This window comes from Staurois parvus, unplaced genomic scaffold (genome assembly GCF_062004578.1).
Source record: "Staurois parvus isolate SC_StPar_1 unplaced genomic scaffold, SC_StPar_1.0 ptg000137l, whole genome shotgun sequence".
Lineage (NCBI taxonomy): Eukaryota > Metazoa > Chordata > Amphibia > Anura > Ranidae > Staurois > Staurois parvus.
The window spans coordinates 11894607-11920471 of NW_028317933.1; the positions used below are offsets into that span (position 1 = coordinate 11894607).

General features: G+C 43.6%; 1 protein-coding gene and 1 pseudogene across 2 annotated transcripts in view; one reads left to right on the forward strand and one right to left on the reverse strand.

Annotated features, from left to right (window-relative positions):
* Positions 1-4849: 4849 nt before the first annotated feature.
* On the reverse strand, positions 4850-5483 carry LOC149465815 (uncharacterized; annotated as a pseudogene).
* Positions 5484-13137: 7654 nt separating this feature from the next.
* Positions 13138-25865, forward strand: part of RPN2 (ribophorin II) — a 59349-nt gene continuing 46621 nt past the window's right edge. For both annotated transcript variants that reach the window (XM_089673355.1, XM_089673356.1), the window contains exons 1-2: positions 13138-13216; positions 23445-23638. In XM_089673355.1, coding sequence (XP_089529481.1) covers positions 13207-13216; positions 23445-23638 — 204 coding nt within the window. In that variant the 5' untranslated portion in view covers positions 13138-13206. The remainder of the gene's footprint in view (positions 13217-23444; positions 23639-25865) is intronic.

Below are 25865 nucleotides of genomic sequence, written 5' to 3' on the forward strand. Positions count from 1 at the left end.
AAGTGTAACTAAAGGAAAAACATTTTCTTTTTTAGTTTTGGATAGAGTGGAGAGGGATTAGAAGCCCTGTCAGTTTTTATTGCTGTCTGTGCTCCCATTAAAGAGATTCACCTCTCAATTTTGTCCTTTTTACCATCAGAAGTGCAAAAAAATCCCAAATTTTGGGTTGACACCAGAACAGTAATAGAGGTGTAGTGCTACTCCCGTAGGAGCCGCAGGAATACTGTCCAGGTCCGTAGCCACATAGGCTCATTTACACGTTTCTTCAGTGATCAGTCCAAAAGTGTTGTTTTTTTATTTTTGGAGAACTTGGATAGGGTTGAGGGAGATTAGTGGGATACTCCAAAAACAAGATCTATGTACATTTGAGGACTTCATCTATTCTCCAGGTTAAGCTATGTTGGAGTCCTTTCTTGAATCAAACAGTGGACTTCAGCTTAAGGTCATAGTAGTAGTCATTCATTTAGAGCCCCAGAGCAGTATCCCTTTAACCACTAGCCTACAAGGCACTTATACCCCCTTCCTGCCCAGGCCAATTTTCAGCTTTCAGCACTGTCGCACTTTGAATGACAGTTGTGCAGTCGTGCAACACTGTACCCATATGACATTTTTATAATTTTTTTCAAACAAATACAGCTTTCTTTTGGTGGTATTTAATCTCCACTGGGTGTTTTATTTTTTTGCACCATAAAAAAAAAAAAAAAAAAAAAAAAAAAAGTTTTTCTGTGTTTCTATTATAAAATTTTGCAAACAGGTAATTTTTCTCCTTCACTGATGTGCGTTAATGAGGCTGCACTGATAGGCAGCACTGAAGGGCACTGAAGGGCACTGATAGGCGGCACTGATAAGGTGGCACAGATAGGCAGCACTGATAGGCAACACTGATCAGCTGGCACTGATGAGGCAGCACTGATGATCCTGCAATGATAGGCAACAATGATGGGCACTGATAGGCGGCACTGATAGATGGCACTGGTGGGCAGTACTGATGGGTGGCACTGACTGATGGCACTGGCGGCACTGCTGGGCACTAATTGACGGCACTGCTGGGCACTGATGGGTGGCACTGCTGGGCAGCACTGATGGGGGGCACTGCTGGGCTCTGGGGGGTGGCACTACTAGGCACTGATGGGCACAGGTGGGTGGCACTGCTGGGCACTTGTGGGTGGCACTGCTGGGCACTTGTGGGTGGCACTGACGGGTGGCACTGCTTGGCACTGATCATCGGGGCACTGATGATCAGTGCCCCGATGATTAGTGCTGATCCGTCCTCTGACATTTGCCGGTTATCGACAGTACTTTTCTCACGCTGTGACAGCGTGAGGAAAGTGCAGCCGATAACCGGTGAATGCATTTACCAATGATCTGCTGTGTCATTGGACACAGCTGATCACGTGGTAAAAGTCAGCAATGATTGGCCTTTTACCATATTAGCTGTGTCCGTCAGTGATCAAGGAGATCACCGGATGCGCCCCCGGGGGAAGACGTATTATGACGCCCTCCCAAAACTGGCCAACCATGCTGTAGCCGTCATTTGGCTATAGCATGGTTGGCAAGTGGTTAAGAAGTAAATCAGATGAACCAGCTGGTGTTCCCGTTGTTAGACCTGCAGCTGACTCCCTAACACCAGAGGGGGTTAAACAGCACACAGTCTCTAAGATCCCTTAGTGATGTCTTTACTCACAAGGCCCAAGAGCAGCTGGATGCCTTCCTCTTTACGAGCTTTGTGACCACCCAACACATATGCATCACTGGGTGGCCATTGTTTATGTTCTGATCATGTGGCCACTGTGGCAGCGGTCACATGATTATAAAATACAAAGAAATGAGCGAGCGCTAAAAGTCACTATAGCGGCTAGAACACCAAAAGGCACCAAATAACCTCCAAAAAGATAATATAAATGAAGGGTGCATTGCTATAAATGGAAATATGAGATAATGCATACAATGTATATATAATAAAGTGCAAATAAACAAATCATGTGACTTCAATGTGTCAATCCATATGTGTCACTATGCGTGACCAAAGAAGTGCATAAATAAAGTGCAAACATTATAATTTCCATAAAGAGTATATGCGTCACTCCTTCATAACCACACATGCATATATAGTGATAAAGGAAACGTATAGTCGAAAGTGAATTGATCCAAGTATATAAGGTGCATGGAAGATCTCAAGGATTTCCAACAACTGGTATAACCATCCAGTAAGTGACCGTGTATCCAAAACTATAAAGACTGCGCAATCACCAGATGAGCAATCAGTAAGCGCATTTAAGAGATAACACTCTTAGTGGAACCGTTGAAAGCTCCTCAGGAATATGGTCTGGTCTGCTGTCCCTCACAGCTCAATCAGCTGTCTGTCATGGCTCAAATCATCCCTCATGTGGCTCTGTGGGTGGTGGGAAGCTCACATAGAGCCGCAGAAAGGAGGCAAATAGCGTGATATTGTTTAAAAAATCACGTTTATTTAAACATCCAGCAAGCCGATATGTAAAAAGAAGCAAACATTACTGACCAGATACAAAGCATCAAGATGGCCGCCGGGACCCACGTGGCGCCGGCGGCGTGACGTCACTGCACTGTAGCTCCTCTCTGATGTGTTTCGTGCAATAGCACATAATCATAGGGGGTATGCTTACCTAGGCTTTTGTCCCTAGTAGTTTCTAATCTGTCATGCAACTGGACCTCTAACTACCAGATGTGGCGATTTGATACCTAACCTGGCTCTAGCCTAAGCTGGTTATGGAGCCTTAAGCTTAAACAAGCTATAGAATACCAGAGCAGAAGGGACAAAAGGAGCTACAAATTTACTATATTGTTATAAACAGGTTAACCTACTAATATACTGGAAGGTGACCACTACAAACATGTAGTAGCATAGACCTAGCTTTCTGGCACTGCACATGTGAGATAATAGGACAGAGATACTCTGAAAATGATTAAGGCTTCCTTCACACTGATGCGTGGCAAAAAAAGTATATGCGTTATTACCACATTTGCGGTGCATTTTTTACAGGACATGTGACTCAAAAGCCACACCAAAAAAGCACCATGGGTGCATTTATTATGCATTTTTGCCATGTTTTCCATTGATTTCAATGGGGATGTGTGTTTTTTATGTGTTTTTTTAATTGCACCAAACCTACACCAAATATGCAGCAAGCAGGATTTTAATAAAACGCACCTGATCCGCAACAGATCTGTGTGGAAAGTTCCATAGGAATACATGGTCATACGTTTTTTCTTCTGCTTTTTTTAATGCAAAAGAGGAAGAAAAATAGATCAGTGTGAAAGCAGCCTAAACCAGATCTTGGAAATAATGCAAATGACATATAGGTAATGTTCAAGCAATTATTCAGCCTTTACTACGGTGCATTGTTCTTTAATACAAAAACAGAGAAAAAGGAACATCAAAGTTACCAATCACTAACAAAACAAAAGATTGATAAGTAAATGAGGGGTTACTGCATCATAAGGTGTACCATACATGGCATGAGAAGTAATTCCTGGAAAAACTAAACTAGTTCTCAATTTGCACAGAAAATGAAAAATCCGAAACTTAAGAAACTTAACTGTTACATTTACACATGAAATGGAGACAGCATAACAAAATGAATACAATGTATGTACATATTTTTTCCTTCAATCCCTCCCTTTTGTCACAAAGTGACAACATATTCATTAATTATAGTTTCGGTCTTTAATATGAATAAGAGCCTGCCAAAACCCAGTTATTATTATTATTATACAGTATTTATATAATGCTAAAAGGTTTGCTCAGCGCTGTACAATATAGTGGGGGACAGTACATGAGACAATACAGTAACAATACAATACACGAGGGGGTCAAGGGCCCTGCTCTTTCAAGCTTACAATCTAGGAGGGAGGGGATAGTGGTACAGGAGGAAGTGGCTGTGGGGGATGGAGTGGTAGGAGGAGATCGGCTGTTAGGTGAGAGCGGGGTAGGCTTCCCTGAAGAGATGGGTTTTCAGGGTGCGCCTAAAGGTGAGGAGGGTAGGTGACAGTCTGATGGATTGGGGTAGTGAGGTCCAGAGGATGGGGGAAGTCCTGGAGAAGTCCTGCAGTCGGGCATGGGAGGTGGAGACCAGGGAGCTAGAAAGTAGGAGGTCTTGTGAGGAGAGAAGATTACGGGTAGGGTGGTATTTGGGTATCAGGTCGGTGAGGTAGTTTGGGGCAGCGTTATGAATGGCTTTGTATGTCTGTGTTAGTAGTTTGAATTTAATGCGTTGGGCAATCGGGAGCCAGTGGAGGGATTGGCAGAGGGGGGTGGCAGATGCGGAGCGGTTGGTAAGGTGGATGAGTCTGGCCGCTGAGTTCAGGATAGACTGAAGCGGGGATAGTCTGCGACGAGGTAGGCTGGTGAGAAGGGAGTTGCAGTAGTCCAGACGTGAGATAATAAGGAAGTGAACGAGTAGTTTAGTAGTGTCTGGGGTTAGGAACGAACGTATTTTGGAGATGTTGCGGAGGTGGAGCCTGCATGAGTTTGCCAATGATTGGACATGGGGTTGGAAGGACAGGTTTAAGTCTAGAGTGACACCTAGGACTTTAGCTTGTGGGGTGGGACTGATGGTGGCGTTGTTGGTCATGATGGAGAGGGTGGGGGCGAGGGGGCACGGGCTGTGGGGAAAATCAGGAGCTCGGTTTTGGAAAGGTTCAGTTGAAAAAACGCATGCATAGTTTTATCACGGTGTACACCATTAAAATTGCTACTAGCCATAGTAGGACAAGCATACCAAACCGTTTGAACCATCCAAGTATGAACCCAAAAAAATCACCAAACCCCCCCAAACCTTTGAGTGGGTTCCAACCATCCTGTGCTATTTGCCTACCTTAATTTTGAGACTTTCTTTCTATGTTGTTCCATTACATCATAATAGTCTGGTATTTCCCGAGAAGTGTTGTGTATCCAGGTACAACATTCATAATCTTCGGTTACCTCACACAAACCTATTAATGCAGCACCCATACTTTCTATTGCCAAATCATTGTTTTCTTCTTTCCCTAAGCTCTCTATTAAGCAGACCTACTTCTTGTTTTGTATCATTTATAACACAGTCCATGATTATCCTGTAGTTATTTAACCTGTTTATCACCATAATTCCCCAGCCCGTCCAGGACGGGAACCAAGCCCAAGCCTTATCTGTGGTCTCAAATAGTTCCCTTCTTTTTATATGTTTGAGGGGATATTTTGGGTGGTTGCTAGCTTGCAATAGATGTTTAGAATCCCCTCCTTCCACTACATCCATGACTGGGACCAAGGAGGCTAAAAAACACCATCCTCTTTCATTACTTGGAATCCATGGATAACATACCTTGCCACATCATATGTACAAATTATCATTTATTGAAAAAGGTACAGTCGCTGTACTGGCAGTCACATCATCACTCCAACCTAGAATTGATAACCTTCCCGGAAACGGTAAGGTACTATTGCCCAAAGGATGACTGGGTTTAGCCATTTAGAAAATAGACTGATTAATTTCCTTAGTGGCAGTCCACACAGAACTCAAAGTTTTTTGAACCACGCCAGACATATTCATTAATGACCTATGACACATTTGCAGGTAATGATTAGAACTGTTTCCTACTTTAAAACACCAGTCAGGTGGATATGCTTGGGCTATTATGGGAAAGGCTATAGATTTGTTTGCCTCTGCACTGGGTAACTTTTGTACATTTACTGAAGGTGTCCCATTTAAAAATGGGGTATTATTTACAGGAACAGCCATTATGGAAATTCGCATTGTACCTGGGTGCAATCTACTGCACACCCAACATTTTTCATACCCTGACTTCTGTGCATAATTGTATTTGAATTTTGACAACAACATTTTATCAGTAAGGGAGGTGGTGTCTACTGATGTTAGGTCCAGGGGCGGACTGACCATTTGGAAACTCGGGCACTGCCCGAGGGCCCGGGGTCAGTAGGGGGCCCCATGAGATGCCCCTGGTACTTTTTTCATAGGCTTTTTTGAGTTTGGGCAAGGACACAGGGGCCCCATGATCCCCTATTGCCCGGGGGACCCATGAGTTGTCAGTCCGCACCTGGTTAGGTCTCTTTTATTCCTGAGTGGATTGGGTGCACTTCTATTAGTTTGGGTGCGGAACAATGCATCATTTCTTGCAGGTTGTGTGCACAGAAAAAGAATGTCCTAAGGGACACGTTGTAAATAACACGTTGTTCCCAACCATATCGGTAAGAACACTACCAGTGATATCAATCCTATCAGTAGGAAGTTTCCAAAATGTCTGGGGGTTCAATATTGACATCCTGTCTTAAGTCTTTCTCCAAATCAGAGTCTGGTTGATGAGTTGTTTCCTTGGAGGCTTTAAAACTTTCTTCACTCTCTGTGGTCCTTCCAGGACAGTCCGGGACTCGTTTCACTCTTGATGCATGGATCCAGGCTTGAGAATCGACTGTCAGCACTGCTGTTCTGGTCACTACTGTCACCACAGCAGGTTCACCAAAGGGTGAATCAATGGTCTTGTGCCTGTGTAGCTCCTTCACAACCACACAGTTTCCTGGTTTAAAGGAATGGGTGGGTCCATCTGTTGGGAGAGGAAACGAGAGAGAGACATCGGTCTATAAACTATTCAACACCCTAATCAATTCTTGCATATTTTTCCTGGTAAAGTTCCAAATCCCTGGCATAACTATCAATGGTCCCCTAGTCCATGGGGTAGGGAATGGCTTACCCATTAGTATTGCAAAGGGTGATAACTTGGTGGTCTTGTTAGATGTCATTCTAATCTCTGCTAGTATCGCAGGTAAATAAATTTCCCAATTTTAAATGTCCCACCAGTCGCTTTCCTCAGCTTGTCCTTTAATGTCTTATTCATTCTTTCAACCTGAGCAGAGCTTTGGGATTGGTAAGGTATATGAAATTTCCAGTCAATAACCATTAATTGTAGGGGTGCACCGAAATTTTGGTGGCCGAAATGTTTTGGCCGAAAACACCCCTATTCTCTGTTGGTCGATATGATAATAAGCACCGATACAGATGCCGAAAATAACCCCGCCCCCTCGCCACTGCCGCCCCTTGCCACCACTGGCCTGCCCGCCGCTGCCGCCCCTCGCCATTCCCTGCCCGCCACTGCTGCTATCCGCCGCCGCTCGGTAGTTCTCAGCCTCACCTGAGAAACCACTGAACGATCCCGAAGCTGGGCATAGAGATAAGTGAAGGAAAGATGGCCTCCACTCATCTCTATGCCCTTGGAGGACCGGAACGATGTTACTTCTAGTTTCGGCACCTTGTAAACAAGGCTTTTTTTTTATTTAAAGCACAAGATCAATGTTTTTTTTTATCTAATGCTTTACATTGTAGAGGAGATATGGGGTCTTATTGACCCCATATCTCTCCATAAAGAGGACCTATCACTAATTATTTCTATAACAGGGGATGCGTGCATTCCTTGTGATAGGAATAAATGTGATTACATTTATTTTTAAAGTATCAGTGTAAAAAAATAAAAAACGTAGTGGTGAACGCAAACATAGGCCACACCCACATATGTAAACGGTGTTCAAACCACACATGTGAGGTATCTCCACGAATCTGAGAGCAAGAGCAATAATTCTAGTACTAGTCCTCCTCTGTAACTTTACACTGCTAACCTGTAGAAATTTTTAAACCGTCACTCGTGGAGATTTTTAAGTACTGTAGTTTAATATGCTCAGCTGGGGATACCACAATGTATAAGCCTTTGATACTTTGAAATAATCCTGTTATCTGCCCTTTTAAATAAGGATGTATCAAAATATATTGTCATTATCTTTTTGGAGAGTAAAGATGTATAAGGAATGCAGATTGTGTATTATCAGACATTGTGTCATGGATTATGTCCTTTAACCCCCCTGGCGGTATTCCCGAGTGTAGCTCGGGTAAAGTTTCAGTACCACAAGCGGTAACCCCAAGCTACACTCGGGCTTACCATGCGGCGCTGCTCTGCGATCCCTTGATTACTTACCTTTTCTTGCGCTCCCGCGATGTCCCTCCTGCAGTGTCCCGGCAATGTAATCCGGCGGATGCCAACATCTGTCATCTGGGTTCCGTCCCCTGCAAGCGTCGGGACGTACGGGGGACGGAACGGCGGGAAATTTGAAAATGACAAAAAGTGACATTCACTAAAATCACATAGTAAAACATTACTGTATCAAAGCATTTCACATACATTTTGTCCCGAGTGCTTTGTCCTGTGCCCTGCCTGCATTTTTACCATTCTTTCTGCCTGGAAACTGAGAAACGTCCATGGCGTCCAAAAAGCGTCCCTTTAGGTCAAATGCGGTTTTAGACCAGCTAGAGAACAGCGATAGTAAATTAGAACCACTTGCAGAATTGAGTGATAATGATTCGTGGGGAAATTCGTTATCAGACACTGAAAATGATTTTGTGACTTGCCGCTATATTTCAAATTTCAGTGTTTTTGGTTTGATTATATTATTGAAATAAATGTATTATTATTATTATATTATTATTCTTTATGATTATTTATTAAATTATAATTTATGATTTTGTGTTTAAAGTTTTATCCTACCCGGAATGTTTACTAGACTCTTGTTCGGGCAGATTTCAGTGAGTTATTCCTAAAAATCACAGGCCTACAATAAAAAAAATACATATTTCCATGCAAAAAATGTACCGCATTGAGCACAGAAATATGGACATAATCAGACCGCTAGGGAGGTTAATGTTGATTAGTTTCTTTTAAAACTAAAAAGAACAATAAAAGTATGTTTTTATGATTTTATATTGTGTACTTGGTTGCCTTCAAAATCCCAGTAAGAGGGTAATTTAACTGCTTCCCAACCGCCCTATAGCAGATATACTGCTACAGGGTGGCTCGGGTGCACAAAATCACGGTTGTGGCTGTCAATCACCGGGTCCCAGGCGGTGATTAATCTCAGGCGCCCAGTGATTGACGAGCATCTCCGATGGGAGAACTGTATGTAAACAATACAGTTCTCTCCCCTGTCAGCTCGGGCACACTGCTTTGGATGGCTGTGCACAGCACAGCCATCCAAAGCAGTGTGAATACAGTGAAGCACAGACAGAAGTAAAACAGCACACAGTTAATCATTTGATTGCCCCTTATGTTAACCCCTTCCTGTCCAGTGCCATTACTCCAGTGTCAGTGCTTTTTGCTACTGTTGCCATTAGTCCAGTGTCAGTGACACCAAGTCAGTTCCCCCCAGTGTCAGAATGCCCGCTGCAGTCCCATTATAAGTCGCTGATTAAAAAAAAAATTACAGTATTCATACCGCCATTTGTAAACGCTAAAACTTTCATGAAAACCATTTAATTTACACGTATTGGGATTTATTTTTAGCAAAGACATGTAGCAGAATACATTTTGCCCTAAATTTATGATGAAATTGGATTTTTTAAATTTTTTTACTGGACATGTTTAATATCAAACAGTAAAAAATACTGTTTTTCTCTCAAAATTGTCGGTCTTTTTTTTTTATAGTGCAATAGGCGATCAAATACCGAAAGAAAGCTCAATTCGCGAGAAAAAAAGGACATGCATTTAATTTGGGTGCAGCTTTGCATGACTGCGCAATTGTCAGCTAAAATAACACAGTGCCATATGGCAAGAAAATGGCTTGGCCAGGAAGGGGAGTAAGTCCTCAGGAGGGCAAATGGTTCATTGGTATACTTGCATAATAGTCCCTTCTGGCCTGTATTTAGCAGCATGGATGGGATGTGTGGCTGAGACTTTCTCGCTCTCTCTCTCCACTTCCTCTTTCCAGGATTTGAAATCCAACAACCCAGGGACAGGAAGTGCAAATACATAATTATACATAACACTGTAATATTAACAACTAACAGTAGAGGGCAGCAGATCCCTACACAGTCATACATATAGATAACTAGGGATATTTCTTCATAACCAGACTCAGTCACATGGTACTGCTTCTGGATATGAACATTGTCTATGTTCTTCTATCAGGAGCCTGTGAGTAAGTGAATGTATATACAGGTGTACCTCGGTTTACAAACACCTCGGTTTACGAATGAAAATCCATTGAAAGTAAAGCCTCGGTTTATGAATTTTTTATGAATTTTTTTCACAATACAAAGTGTATGTCGGTGCTGATTTTTAAATGCAATTGCCAGCTTTTTTTATTTCTTCACTATAGCTCACATAATTAGCTGTTGCTTTCCCCGGAGTTAAAGGAAACTTTGTTTCTTTTAAGAAACTAAAAGGAAATATTGTTTTTTTAACTTGGGAAAATAAACTAAAAGGAAACTTTGTTTCTTTTAGCTGGGGGGGGGGAAGTGACAGCTGATTCTCTGAGCTATAGTGAAGGGAAAAAAAGCGGTAATTACCTTAAATAAACATAATTAAAAAACCGTTGTGGGGCCCGCCCCCACCCCCCCATCCATACCAAAAGGAAGATCCAACGTGAATCACGCATGTGACCCCACCCCAGGTGACATCAATGATATCACATGGGGCAGGGTCACTTGAGTGATGTCCCAGGATGGCCCTGCCCCTCACACATTTAAGAACTGTCAAACCACTGAAGCAGACATATGGCCGGGGGCCATCGTCGGGAGCTGAGCCTTTTTTTTTTTTCGGGTCGGTGGCGGACATAGTGATTGACGTTGGGTCTACTGTGGGGGACATCTTTGATTCATTCTTTTAATAAAGGACTTGTCAAAGACCGTGTCCTGTCTTTTTTCGCACTACACTTTTTGTTTTTTTGAGAATGAGTAGGGTTACCATGTACCCCATACTCATTCACATGGGGGGTGGGCAGGATCTGGGGGCCCCCTTTAACAAGGGGGCTTCTAGATTCCAATAAGCCCCCTGCCCGCAGAGCCCCACCACCACCAGTCAGGGTTGTGAGAAGAGGCCCTTGTCAACATGGGGACAAGGTGCTTTGGAGTGGAGCTTGGACAAGGGTCTGGTATATATTTTGGGGGGGACCCCCTGGCCATTTTTGTTAACATTTTGGCATGGGAGTTCCCCTCAAAATCCATACCAGACCCGTAGGGCTTGGTATGGATAGGAGGGGGGAACCCCACATCGTTGTTTCATTTATTATGGTGCCAGTTTTTAACCACTAGCCTACAGGGCACTTATACCCCCTTCCTGCCCAGGCCAATTTCCAGCTTTCAGCGCTGTCACACTTTGAATGACAATTGCGCGGTCATGCAACACTGTACCCATATGAAATTTTTATCTTTTTTTTGAGACAGATAGAGCTTTCTTTTGGTTGTATTTAATCACCTCTGGGATTTTTATTTTTTCTTAAACAAACCAAAACCACTGAAAATTAAAAAAAAAAGTTTTTTCTTAGTTTTTGTTATACAATTTTGTAAATAAGTGATTTTTCTCCTTCACTGATGTGCGCTAATGAGGCTGCACTGATGGGCACTGATAGGCTGCACTGATGGACACTGATAGGTGGCACTGATGGGCACTGATGAGGAGGCACTGGTAGGTTGCACTGATGGGCATTGACAGGCATCACTGATGGGCACTGAAAGGCAGCACTGATACATGACACAGATATATGGCACTGATAGGCAGCACTGACTGGCACTGTTAGGCGGCACTGACTGGCACTGTTAGGCGGCACTGACAGGTGACAATGACTGGCACTGATAGGCGGCACTGATGCGCACTGATAGGCGACACTGACTGGCACTGATAGGTGGCACTGATTGGCATTGATAGGTGGCACTGACTGGCACTGATGGGTGACATTGAAAGGCAGCTCAGATGGACACTGATATGTGGCATTGATGTGGCACTGGCACGTGGCACTGACAGGTGGCACTGATGGACACTGACAGGTGGCACTTCTGGGGCCACACTGATCATCAGGGCACACTGACCATCAGTGCCCTGATGATCAGTGTACATGTCCCCTCCGCGGAAAGCCAATTACCGGCTCTCCTCTCGAGCTGTCAGCTCGAGAGGAGAGCAATGCCGATAACCGGCATTTCCGTGTTTACATGTGATCAGCTGTGATTGGATACAGCTGATCACATGACCGAGCCGATATCTTTGGCTCTTTCCGTGATCCGCTGTGTCCTAGGGACACAGCGCACCAGCGAACGCCGCGCTGCGCACTCCCTGAGCCGCGCATGCGCGGTGAGAATAGAAGGACATCATATGATGTCCTATCAGAACGAGAGAACCACCTTGCGCCTGTCATTGTACTATATGGCGGGCGGAAGGTGGTTAAATGTTTTCTTTTTTTTTCTTTCTTCACTATAGCTCAGAGATTCAGCTGTCACTTTCCCCCGAGCTAAAAGAAATAAAGTTTCTTTTTAGATTATTTCCCAGAGTTAAGAGAAACAATGTTTCCTTTTATTTTCTTTAAAAAAAAGTTTCCTTTAACTCCAGGAAAGTGACAGCTAATTCTGTGAGCTATAGTAAAAAGAAAAACGGCAATTGCAATTAAAAATTGGCACAACATACAATTGCAAAAAAAATTTGTAAACCGGGGTATTATTTTCAATGGATTTTCATTCGTAAACCAAAAATGACGTTAACCGAGGCGTTTGTAAACCGAGGCACACCTGTAGTTCCTCCCATTCAGCTCACTGTACCATGCAGCCACATCTCTACCTTACTTTTCCACACTCCCCTCACTCACACAACTTGTCTGACAGAAGCTGAAGACAGAGCCCAGCCAACACGTCACCCTATTGGACAGCACACCTGACAGTCACTCCCGTCAGGCGCCAAAAAGACACCCCATTGGTCAGCACACCTATCAATCACTTCCATAAGCCACTAATATCCCACCCCCAACCTGTGCGGGTTGACTGTCCTGTGGTGACGAGGACAACACTAATGCCCGCCCCCCGGTCTCGGATTGTCAGCGGATTCCGCCAATCACACACAGACACATGCACGTCGCGCCCCGCCTTTATTTGGCATCAACCATTCTCTGACCTACAGAGGGGTCCCGGCACGATAGTTCACACACAGCGGCGGTATTTCATATTTCCTGGGCTATAGTATAATAAAATGACTGGAAAGAACTTATAATCTTTGTATTCCGTCTATCTGTTGTCTGAACATGTGGTTCCCTGTTTAATAAAGCTTTATTCTCTCTCGGTGTCCCCCCCTTTCCGCCCAGTCTACGTGTCCTCCCCGGCGAGCACCGGAAATAGTGTGCGGAGGGGGCGGGGGATGCTGTGAGGGGGAGCGGACAACATGGCAGCGAGTGAGTAGCTGAGTGTGTGGGGGATTCAATGAATTGGGTTGTTGTGTATGGAGTGTGAGCGGCCTGCTGCTGCTGTACTACAAGTCCCAGCATTCCCTGCAGGCTGGTAGTGGTGAGAGGCTACTGGAGTTCCTGCACTGTGCAGTCTTCTCCCGGTGTCACCCTCCTATAGAGACAAATACAGGGCAGGCGGAGCTCCCTGAGAGGCAGTCATTGGAGGGACAAGGCCTGGTGCCCTGACAGACAAGGGGCACAGACCGACCGACATGGGATCTCACCACAGCTGTAGATGTGAACAGGTCATGCAGGGATGGCCCCTATATACATAATTACACTGCTCCAGCTTGGAATAATGTCACTATGTATATACTGCGTGCCAGGGCTGCTGTTAGAAACCACGGGGCCCCATACGCCAAACCTGACACCACCCCAAAAAAAACAGTTTACTATGCTTCATTTATGAATGAACACAGTAAGTGATTGGTACAGATCACTCGTGTTCATTCAGGAAAGGAAGGGGCTGGTAAATAGGACATATCTACCAGACGCTTCCCCCACTCTGTGTCATGAAGGATCCTAATGTGTGCTTGTGGCTGCCAGAGGGAAGCTGGCAGCACTGCGGGGGTGGGGGGCCTGGGCATCAGGGGGAAACGTATGGTGCACAGGGAGGGTGATGGGTGCACCGGGGGCAATTACTGGAGCCGATCCCCAATGTGGCTCTCTCTGTAGTAGCTGACAGCCAGCAGGAGGGAGAGGAGAAGAAGCCACCCTCTCTGCCCTCATCTGATTCAGCCAGCTGCCTGGACCCCATACAGGAGGAGTGGTGGTACCCCCCTATCCACGACCCTGCTGCATGCAATGCACACCGCTACTCCAGTGATCTCCGCTCTCTTCTGGATCTGGGACCGAGTGGCTGGCATGCTGCATTCTGAACACGGGAGGTCGGCCAGTTGGCACAGGCGCCATTCACAGAGCACTTTACATAGTTTTCATAACTACAGATCAATCTGATAGGACGAAGTAGAGCACGTGATGTCACCATCCCGCCCCTCCACCTTCTCCCATCATTGAACGCTTTCCATTCATTCAGAAAAAAAATACAAAGCTTTCTCTGAATGGCGGCGTGCCAAAAGGCCGACCTCCTGTGTTCACAATGCAGCAGGCTAGCCGCTCGGCACCAGATCCGGAAGATGGAGTAGCAGTGTCTACTTAAAGCGGACCAATACTCGGCTCCGGCAGTGCGGTGTTTCTAAGCTCTCCACCCAGCGCTGTCATCTTTGGGCGGAGTCTTTTATGCTAGCCAATGTCATTGGCCGGGCAGGAATGACGTTACTCCTGCGAATGCGCGGCAGTTCAGCCAAATTCAGCATTGCCACATTTGTACAGAGGGCAGCATGTGCACAACTCCCTGTACAAGGGTGGACAGGCAGGTAAGGCCGGACATACACGGGTCGAATTCTGAAAAAAGTTTATTTCAAAAACCTTTTCTAAGAATTTTTGTTCGAATTTTGCACCATAAGTGGGCCAAAGCAATGGCCGATTTCTGCGCGACCATCGAATTTGAGTGATGGGCCATGTTGGATTTCTTTTTTTTTTTAAAAGCGAATGAATTTCTAATTGATGGGAGAATCGTGTGAGAAATGTAATTTGAAAAAGAGATGAGCTGGAGCTGTGACCTGGAAAGAAAAAATTCTTGGCTACAAAAATTCTTTTCTGTAGCAACATGAGGTGAAATTAAAGGCTTGGTTGGTTTAAATTTGAAATCAATGGTGACACAATCCGATTACAAAATGCATGAAAGTTCCGATTTTATAAAGAAAATACTTTTGGAACTCGACCCCATGTATGACCTGCATTAGTAGCTTTAAAGTACAGTAATACCTCCGTTTACAAACGCCTCAGTTAACATCATTTTTGGTTTACGAATGAAAATCCATTGAAAATAATGCCTCAGTTTACGAATTTTAAGAAAACAAATTTTGCAATACAAAGTGTATGTCGGTGCTGATTTTTAAATGCAATTGCCAGCTTTTTTTTTCTTCACTATAGCTCACAGAATTAGCTGTCACTTTCCCCGGAGTTAACGGAAACTTTTTTTCTTTTAAGAAACTAAAAGGAAACATTGTTTCTCTTAACTCAGGGAAATAAACTAAAAGAAAACTTTCTTTTAGCTGGGGGAAGTGACAGCTGAATTTCTGAGCTATAGTGAAGAAAAAAAAAAAGCGGTAATTACATTTAAAAACCGGCACCATAATAAATAATAAAACAGCATGGGGTCCCCCCTCCCATCCATACCAAGCCCTTCGGGTCTGGTATGGATTTTCAGAACTCCCACATCAAAAGTAAAACAAAAATGGTGTGGGGGTCCCACCTAAAATCCATACCAGACCCTTATCTGAGCATGCAGCCTGGCAGGTCAGGAAAGGGGGGGGGGGGGGGCAAGCGAGTCCCCCCCCCCCCCCCGAACCATACCAGGCTACATTCCTGAACATGGGGGGGCTCCCCCCCAAAGCACCTTATCCCCAGGTTGATGGGGACAAGGGCCTCTTCCCTACAGCCCTGGCTGGTGGTTTTGGGGGTCTGCGGGCAGGGGTCTTATCAGAATCTGGAAACCCCCTTTAAGAAGGGGGCCCCCAGATCCCGCCCCCCTCATGTGAATGAGTATGGGGTACATGGTACCGCATACTCATTCACAAAAAACAAAAAGTGTAGTGTGAAAAAAGACATGGCAGGGTCTTTGACAAGTCCATTATTAAAAGAAAAACTTTAAATAATGTCCCCCTGTAATAGATCTAACGTCAATCACTATGCCCGCCGTAACCATCGCTGATGTGAGGGAGTGTCGGCAGTGAGAGGCAGGAGAGGAGCAGTGTATACAGTGACTGGCTGTCACTATGGGGTTTATTTACTAAAGCTGGAGAGTCCAAAATCAGACTCCCTTCCGCATAGAAACCAATCAGCTTCTAACCTCAGCTTGTTCAATGAAGCTTTGGCAATGAAACCTGGAAGCTGATTGGTTTCTATGCAGAAGGGAGTCTGATTTTGGACTCTCCAGCTTTAGTAAATAAACCCCTATATGTCGGTGCCGGTTTTTAAATATAATTACTGACTTTTTTTTTCTTCACTATAGCTCACAGAATTAACTGTCACTTTCCCCTCAGCTAAAAGAAACAAAGTTTTCTTTTAGTTTCCCAAAATAATAGAAACAAAGTTTCCCTTCGCTCCAGGGAGAGTGACAGCTAATTCTGTGAGCTATAGTGAAGAAAAAAAAAAAGCAATTGTATTTAAAAACCAGCACCGACATATAGTGACAGCCAGTGAGGGAGCCTCTCTGTATACACTGCTCCCACACTGCATACACTGTGCCTCTTCTGCCCCCGCCTTGCACACATTGACCCCCACCCCCTCCCCCCTACAAAGAGGACCGGTCACTCGTGCTATCGCATAGGGAGCTATGAAAGTAGAAAACAATACAAAAAAAAAAAATTGGAGCCTCCCCACCCCCACATGCGCAGACGTTTCAGTTTGGTTTTCGACCACATGCATTCTAAATTTTTGGTATCAGTTTTGGCACCAAAATTTTAATTTCGGTGCACCACTGATTACAAAACACATGATAATTCCGATTTTCTATAGAAAATTTGTTTGGAATTCGACCTATGCATGGCCTGCATAAAGACAAAGCTTTTGTTTTCAGTTTTGGACAGAGTGAAGAGAGATTAGAACCCCGGTCAGGTTTTTATTGCTATCTGTGCCCCTGTTAGGGAGATTCACCCTCTCTATTTCGTCCTTTTTACCATTATCATTGAAAGTAAAAGAAAATCCCAAATTTTGGGTTGTCCCCAGAAAAGTAATACAGAGGAAATCTTCCAATGGGGACACTAGTTTTGGTGATCTGGGGGTCCCCAAGAAAGTTCCTTGGTTGCCAGGGATTTCCTCTCACTTCCTGTTTTGGCTATGGGATAGGAAGTGAAGGGATATCTCTGCAATGGGACACATGACAAAAACAAAATCCGACATGGGTTGTAACCCTCCCTTACTCTATCCAAAATGAAGAAAAAATAAGTTTTGCCCATAGTTCTACTTTTACTATGTTTTACCCCATTATCAAACATCTATCACTGCAGGGACACACAGGAAACATGTTTTCTATGTGTCCCATTCACACTGCAACGCAGCCTAGTGCTGTGCTAAAATTCAGACGTACTGCTTTTTATCGCAGTCCACCAGCCCAAATCGCACTGCAATGTTGGGCAGCGCAGCACATCACGCTGCCTGACATTGCGGTTAATGAAGTGTGCGTTTTGTACACTTCAAATAAAGCTTATACAAAATAAAAAAGGGGAGCCCTGTGATGCACTGAATTGCATGCCACACTGTCCCCTAGTAGCCAGTAATGCAGTGTGGCCAGAGCAGTGAATTGCGCTGCGATTTCACAGAGTGTCAGTGTTTATTTGAAAAACATAAAAGAAGAGGCGAGCGCTCTCTTTGAAAGCAGCTAGAACACCAAAGGCAACCAATAGTAAAAACCTACAAAGACGTAAAATAAAGTGTTTATTTGCCCTTAGATCCCTTTCACACAGGCGTTCTGTCCGTTTTTCATCCTTCTATTAAAAGACAGTCATTTTTTTAAAATTACATTTTGGCCCAAACTACTCATTTACTTCACAAACAGTTTCAGCAGCTGTGTGCATTGTATATACTGTATGTAGTGTACATCGCTGTGATGTCATGCTCTTCACCGCAGCGCCGTCCCACTGCCAGAACACAGCACTGTTGGCTCAATTCACTAAAGCAGATCACGTGTGGTATTTAGGTGATCTGAGACATTTTTTCCTAATACCGCATGTGATGCTGAAAATGTAAGTTCACTCTCCCTTTCTGTGGTATTTACCTCCATAAGCAAAAATGCTCAGTAAATATCGCAGAAAACGGCATTAAAGTCAATTCCCTAAAGGAAATAAATGTATGCCATAAATAAGAAGTGGTCCAGGCATGCAATAGCTAAAGAGTGTATGTTATTTCAGCATGTTGTCAAGGAACCGGCACCCACTGGCATCCTTAACAACCAGTAAAAAGCTGGTTGATAAGGAGCCGGCAGCCTTAACAACCAGTAAATATCGTGGTTGTCCAGGAACAGGCGGCTGTTTTGTCCTTCACAACCACGACTCTCCCCACTGACAGCAGAATGTAAATAAAAGAATTGCCAGCATTAAAAAAACACAATCCCAATCACACATCTTTCAGACAAGATTTACACATTTTTTTAATTGGATTTGGTTGGAGAAATGTGTGAATCCTGGGTGAAAGTTGTGTAAAAAAAACAAAACATTTTTTAAACAGACCTTACAGTGTCATCAAAATGAGAAGTGAGTGGAAAGCCTCCCTAATGGGAGACGGCAATTGAAACCTTATAACATTATAAGTCATTTCCCATTCTTCTAACAAAAGAAAGGAGAAATCATGCTGAAGCTACCGGTAAAATGATTGTATTGCCATATATGCTGCAATCTGATTGTACAATCCCATTTAGATTTACCAAAACTGTAATATTAAGACACATCTAAACAATCTCTTCCATGAGTAATAATAAATGAGCCAGGCCCTTGTACTACATAGTTCATGGTAGATCTAAAAGAGATTATACAATCAAATTGCAATGTTTGTGGTCAGCCTAACAGGGACAAAGCTTCAAAAGCCTGACAGTTTGTACATTTTTATCCCTTTATTTGAAGGGGGGGAGGTGTAACTGCAGATCAAACAGAGGCTATGATGACATCTGCCTTAACTGTAAAGGATGAGAGGGTTTAGTTATAATAAAACATTTTAATTAGTTTTGATGCATTTATGCACTGATGGTCAACTTAAAAATTATAAAGGGCCTCGCGTTTGGCCCCCTACACTCCCGGAGGGCCGCACAATAGCAGTGCTTTGTGTACCTCAGCGCTCAATAACTTTGATCCTGCTGCATTTTTTGCAGTGTATCCCAATGCACACTGAAGAAACTGGAGTACAAAAACCCCCAGCATTGCTTCCAGCGAATGCAATAAAAAAACCAGCATTGGTGTCAGTGGACAAAATAACCCCCAGCATTGGTTAGAGCAAATGCAATAAAAACCCCAGCATTGGTGTCAGTGGACACAATAATAATCCCCAGCACTGGTGTCAGTGAAAGTAGTAATAGCCTCCAGCACTGGTGCCAGTACAATTAACCTTTGCCCTTACATTGTTAGTTCAGTGAAATTTTACCTCTACCATTGGCGGTCATGGCAGAGAAAGTTAACCCCCCCTTCTTGCATTGGTGGTTGTGGTATTAAAAGGTTTAACCCCCCTTTCTGCCTGCATTGGTGGTCATGGCAGTCTCTCTCACAATTACAGTCTCTTTCAGTCCAGGCCCTGGGACACAGAGAGTGTCCCTGACACCCCACTGCCACTATGTCGTGCCCAGTAGTCCATGGGCCACACGTGAGGGCTGGCAGGCAAAGTTCTGGGCAGTTTAGATTTGTTACTTTTTTTTATTTATTTTTACATACGAATAAGCTACCATAATGTATGCCATTTCAACTAAGCAAATGATGACAAAAATTTATCAGCAAAGGATACTTGCAGTGAACTTAGCATGACTTGATCAGTAGATCCAGAGATATACAGGTGAAACTCAAAAAATTAGAATATCGTGCAAAAGTTAATTTATTTCAGTAATGCAACTTACAGGTGAAACTAATATAAGAGAGAGACTCATTACATGCAAAGCAAGATAGTTCAAGCCGTGATTTGTCATAATTGTGATGATTATGGCTTACAGCTCATGAAAACCTCAAATCCACAATCTCAGAAAATTAGAATATTGTGAAAAGGTGCAATATTCTCGGCTCAAAGTGTCCCACCCTAATCAGCTAATTAAGCCATAACACCTGCAAAGGGTTCCTGAGCCTTTAAATGGTCTCTCAGTCTGGTTCAGTAGGAATCACAATCATGGGAAAGACTGCTGACCTGACAGTTGTGTAGAAAACCATCATTGACACCCTCCATAAGGAGGGAAAGCCTCAAAGGTAATTGCAAAAGAAGTTGGATGTTCCCAAAGTGCTGTATCAAAGCACATTAATAGAAAGTTATGTTGAAGGGAAAAGTGTGGAAGAAAAAGGTGCACAAGCAGCAGGGATGACCGCAGCCTGGAGAGGATTGTCAGGAAAAGGCCATTCAAAGGTGTTGGGGTTTTTCACAAGGAGTGGACTGAGGCTGGAGTCAGTGCATCAAGAGCCACCACACACAGACGGATCCTGGACATGGGCTTCATATGTCGTATTCTTCTTGTCAAGCCGCTCCTGAACAATAAACAACGTCAGAAGCATCTTACCTGGGCTAAAGAAAAACAGACCTGGTCTGTTGCTCAGTGGTCCAAAGTCCTCTTTTCTGATGAGAGCAACTTTTGCATCTCATTTGGAAACCAAGGACCCAGAGTATGGAGGAAGAATGGAGAGGCACACACTGCAAGATGATTGAAGTCCAGTGTGAAGTTTCCACAGTCTGTGTTGATTTGGGGAGCCATGTCATCTGCTGGTGTTGGTCCACTGTGCTTCATTAAGTCCAGGGTCAACGCAGCCGTCTACCGGGAGATTTTGGACCACTTCATGCTTCCTTCCGCAGACGAGCTTTATGGGGATGCTGACTTCATTTTCCAGCAGGACTTGGCACCTGCCCACACTGCCAAAAGCACCAAAGCCTGGTTCAATGACCGTGGGATTACTGTGCTTGATTGACCAGCAAACTCGCCTGACCTGAACCCCATAGAGAATCTATGGGGCATTGCCAAGAGAAAGATGAGAGACATGAGACCGAACAATGCAAAAGAGCTGAAGGCCGCTATTGAAGCATCCTGGTCTTCCATAACACCTCAGCAGTGCCACAGGCTGATAGCTTCCATGCCACGCCACATTGAGGCAGTAATTGCTGCAAAAGGGGCCCAAACCAAGTACTGAGTACATATGCATGCTTATACTTTTCAGAGGTCTGATATTGTTCTATGTACAATCCTTGTTTTATTGATTGCATGTAATATTCTAATTTTCTAAGATTGTGGATTTGGGGTTTTCATGAGCTGTAAGCCATAATCATCACAATTATGACAAATCACGGCTTGAACTATCTTGCTTTGCGTGTAATGAGTCTCTCTCATATATTAGTTTCACCTTTTAAGTTGCATTACTGAAATAAATGAACTTTTGCACGATATTCTAATTTTTCGAATTTCACCTGTATGCAGCTGAATCTCAGCATTTCTCAGTGCTGCGGTCTTGCTCTGTCCCATCCCCTTCTACGTCCTAACCCTGGTAATTGGAATGGAATGTTCCTCATCACTTTAAAAGAACCGACAAGATGGTGCAGAAGTTAGGGTTCATCTCCACTACCATCAAACAGAGTGGGTTTTGAGTTTATTTTCTGACTCTAAAACATCAAAAAACCTCCTTGTACAACCACTACAAGACAATTGATAGGCATGGTAACCACAAAAGTGGTAGTGTTGGGCCTTTCAAAAAGAGCAGCAACATGGTGCAACCTTCCAACTTCCCATCCCAGGGGCGGTCACACATTTTTCAAAAGCTTTAAGGCCCCGTTTGCACCTGTGCATCCCGCTAACATGCTTTTTTTTTGGATGTTTATTGTTCAACAACATTAAGCAGCCTATTCATTTTAATGGGATGCCCTACTTGTGACAAATGCAGCAAAGAAGCTCCTGCACCTTTTCAGGCAGTGAGTCCCACGGGTTTTTGTCAAGAGAAAATGCAAGTTTCCTAGCTGCATTTGGGATACCATTAACGGTTCTGTGCGCAGTCCCGTGACATGTGAATGGGATCTCAAAAATGAGCTGTGCTTCAAACCATTTGTGACCAGTGAATATGTAATGCTGATGAAGAAAAGCCCTTAGGAGGGTGAGGCGGAGTCCACCTGTGCAGGAAAATTTGATATTGATGCTCCTGTGGCAACAAGTTATGTGATCTGGTGTGATAGAGGATCAGAGTTTATGTGTAAATGCACATTGGTTGTACATTAAAGTGGTTGTAAACCCTTTCATATACCCAGTGAAGTGACTGGCCTCAGGTGATACACAGAGATGAAACAAATCCTCCTACATAAGTTGTACCAGTCTTTCTATATCCGTCTGTCCCCTACATCCAATCACAGTGCAGAATTTACACAGGATCTCTCAGTTCTGAAAAGCAGGGGGCAAGGAGCTGAAATTACAGTGAGGAGAGCTCTGATTGGGCGGGAATGGACATACCCCCTGCACACAGGAAGAGAGCTGAGGCTGTCAATCACAGGCTGTGCCCTCTCCTGTCACCATTTTCCTCAGGAAAACTAATCAAAATTGACTCATACAGAGAAATGAAGCAGCAGACAGAAATAACACTTAGGGGTTTATTTACGAAAGCTGGAGAGTGCAAAATTAGATGCACTCCTGCATAGAAACCAAGCAATTTCCAGGTTTTATTGCCAAAGCCTAATTGAACAAACTGAGGTTAAAAGCTGACTGGCTACTATGCACAGGTGCGCAAGATTCCGAGTGAACCAGTTTTAGTAAATGTACCCCTTAGTGCCCTGAAATGAGACAAGTACACACTATAGAGGGATATGACTTGTTGATATTTCAGGTCTGAGGTATGCAGCCACTTTAACGATTGTTCCCTAAGCCCCTTTAGCTGCATGTATGGAGGGTTCCGTATGCCTCTGTTGAATGTGTACTTTGAATGAAAATGATGGTTTGAGCTTTTTCTTCCTGTTTAAAATAGAAGTTTAGACTTTACCGTACCCCACCTTTTAAATGCTGCCCCCCTATTGCCCTTCATACATTTTAGCATAAACCATATTTTACACAAGTTATTTTCTTCATTTTTCTATCTGGTTACATGACCGCAAAGACCCACCTCTAATTTGTAGCTGGTGGGGGGAAAACCTCTCTCCCTTCCACAATGCCTAGAGCAGTGGACACCCGTGGGAGTTGTCACTGGTCTACATAATTCAAACCCGCTGTCGGCCCCCCACATTAAAAAGGAGGAGTATGGTATAGCCAAAGCCCCTGTATTAGAATGAAGAAACCTGAAACACCTGCATATGTTGACATTTACTTCAATAATTGATCTTCCTTTGTGTGTACAGCCATGAGAGCGGGTTCCTAGATATCATTTTTTTTTTTCCTATAAACCCTTTTTTTTTTTTTTTTCCTTTGCAGATCCACGTTTGGTGTTCTTCCAGGCATTTGCCCTTTTTGCCAGTGTCCAGGCCTTGACTCCAAGCCACTCCCTGAGCCACACAGATGTGGAGAGGCTTAAAGAAGCTCTAGAACTTCCATTGTCTGACTTGGAGAACGCTTATTACTACATTGTGGGATTTGAGCACCTGGGTGCCAGCATAGCAGATGAAAAGGTGAGTGTGCCAGTCACAGAGGCCTTTTGCCACGTGATCAGCTGTGTCCAATCACAGCTGACCACTATGTAAATACACTTGCCGGTTATTGGCAGTACTTTCCTCATGCTGTCACAGCGTCAGGAAAGTACTGCTGGTAACTGTCAAAGCAGACATCTGCCCTGATTATCAGTGCCCGGTAGTGCCGCCTATCAGTGCAGCCTCGTCAATGCACATCAGTGAAGGAGACAAATTACCTGTTTGCTAAATTTTATAATAAAAACAATGAAAAACCTTTTTTTTTTAAATTTTATTTTTTGCTCGTTTATAGTGCAAAAAATAAACAACCAGTAGTAATTAACCGCTTCCCACCCACCCGCAATATACTGCGGCAGGGTGGCAGCTACAGGCAAAGTGATGTGCAGTGCTCCCCCTTTATGACTGCTGTGTCCAGCAGAATGAAGATCCCGGTGAACAGGACCCGGTGATCACAATGTAAGCAAAGCTGTTATGAATCAATCTCATTCATAACCGCTCTGCTCCTCTTCCTAGTGAGCTGTGATTGGCCCACAGCTGTCACGTGATACATGGGGCCAATCACAGCACCCTGTACCACGTGACCAGCTCCAGCCATCACAGATCACTATCCTGAGTTGTCAAAACTTAACTCATTCATGACGGTTCATGAATGAGTTAGGTTCATGACAGCAAGCTTTCCATTGCAGGAAAAATGATCTTTATTTTTCCTGCAAAGCAAAGTTTAAGAAAAAAAAGAAAACCCTGATCACTCTCCCCCCCCCCCCCCCCCCCCACAGTAGAACAATGTTGTTACTATGGTAACATTGTACTATTCTGATATGTATTTATAAAAATAGTGGGAAAAAAATGAATAAAATACCATATTGAGAATATTTAAAAAAAAACATTTTTAAGAATTTTTTTTAACTACTCGCCAACTGCTTACCCGCATTTTGCTGGCGAGCAGCAGCTCTTGGCAAAGCGACGTAATCTTGCGTCACTTCCTTTTTTGGGGTGTGAACGCACCTGTGCTCTCAACACCCAATCACCCCCCGCTGCCCCCACACCCGTCGGTCCAGGGAGAGAAGAGAGAACACAGCACCGAGTAAAATCACTACATTTTATACACACGCGTTAGATTAGCACATTTAACCCTTTGATCGCCTTATTAACCCTTTGATCACCCCGTCACCCAACTAGTGCCGTTAGTACAGTGTCAGTATATAGAATTTTTCATCGATCACTGTATTCCTGCCACTAGTGACATCAGATAACGTCAGGGTCAGCTAGTGTTATATTGCCCGCACACTATTGCACTCACCCTATAGGTCTGATCACCACCATTACTAGTATAGTGTTTGTACGGATCAAGATATTGATCACGTACAGAACTATACTAGTGCCGCCTTTGTATAGTGTCCCCAAAATAGCAGCGTTAGCAGGATTGGCCCCGTTCGCTGCCAACACAAGCGTTTAGCCCCTCCGCTGTTTTTCACAGAAGATTTGTATCGATTGTGGGCCAAGGCAATTTATTTGCAACAATACATCGCTGCCCACCCAAATTCAGCTCTTGCCAAACAATTCTCATGGAAACTTAATATAATAATACAACCTTTCTGTCATCCTACCCGTGAATATACTTAACCAAATAATTCCAAATTAAATAGATAAATCAATCCATACAAAAATCAATAGTCACTCAAGTGTCCAATTAAAGTCCAAAAATTCAAGTCCGAAAATTCCCTAAGTCAAAAATATATACAAAATAAATCCAGTAGGAAGGATTCCAATCCTAAAATAATCCTCGTGATACCTCGAAAAAAAGAAATACTATATAGTGCATTATCTTCCAAATATTTAAATACTCTTATAAAGTGCAAAATCAAATCTGTGCAAGTTCCAAACCACTCAAATCGTGATTAATGGTGATATTACAAAAAAAACTGCAAAAAAAAAAAAAAAAAAAGAAAAGTAAATTCTATTTAAATATAGTAATTATAGTAAACCGTGAACAAAATCAAATCTTAAGGTGAATGCTTCTTTAAGTGAGCACTTCAATAATTCTGTGAACACTCAGTGACCACTACAATTCATACAGTGAACACTCCGTGAACAATCCAAGTAGTGATACTAAATACCATTACCCTCTGGGAGTATTCATAGGCTTAGCTAATATCTCTGGTAACAGTATTGCTTTCAAATTCTTTCACTTCAGGAGTCCATCCTGGAT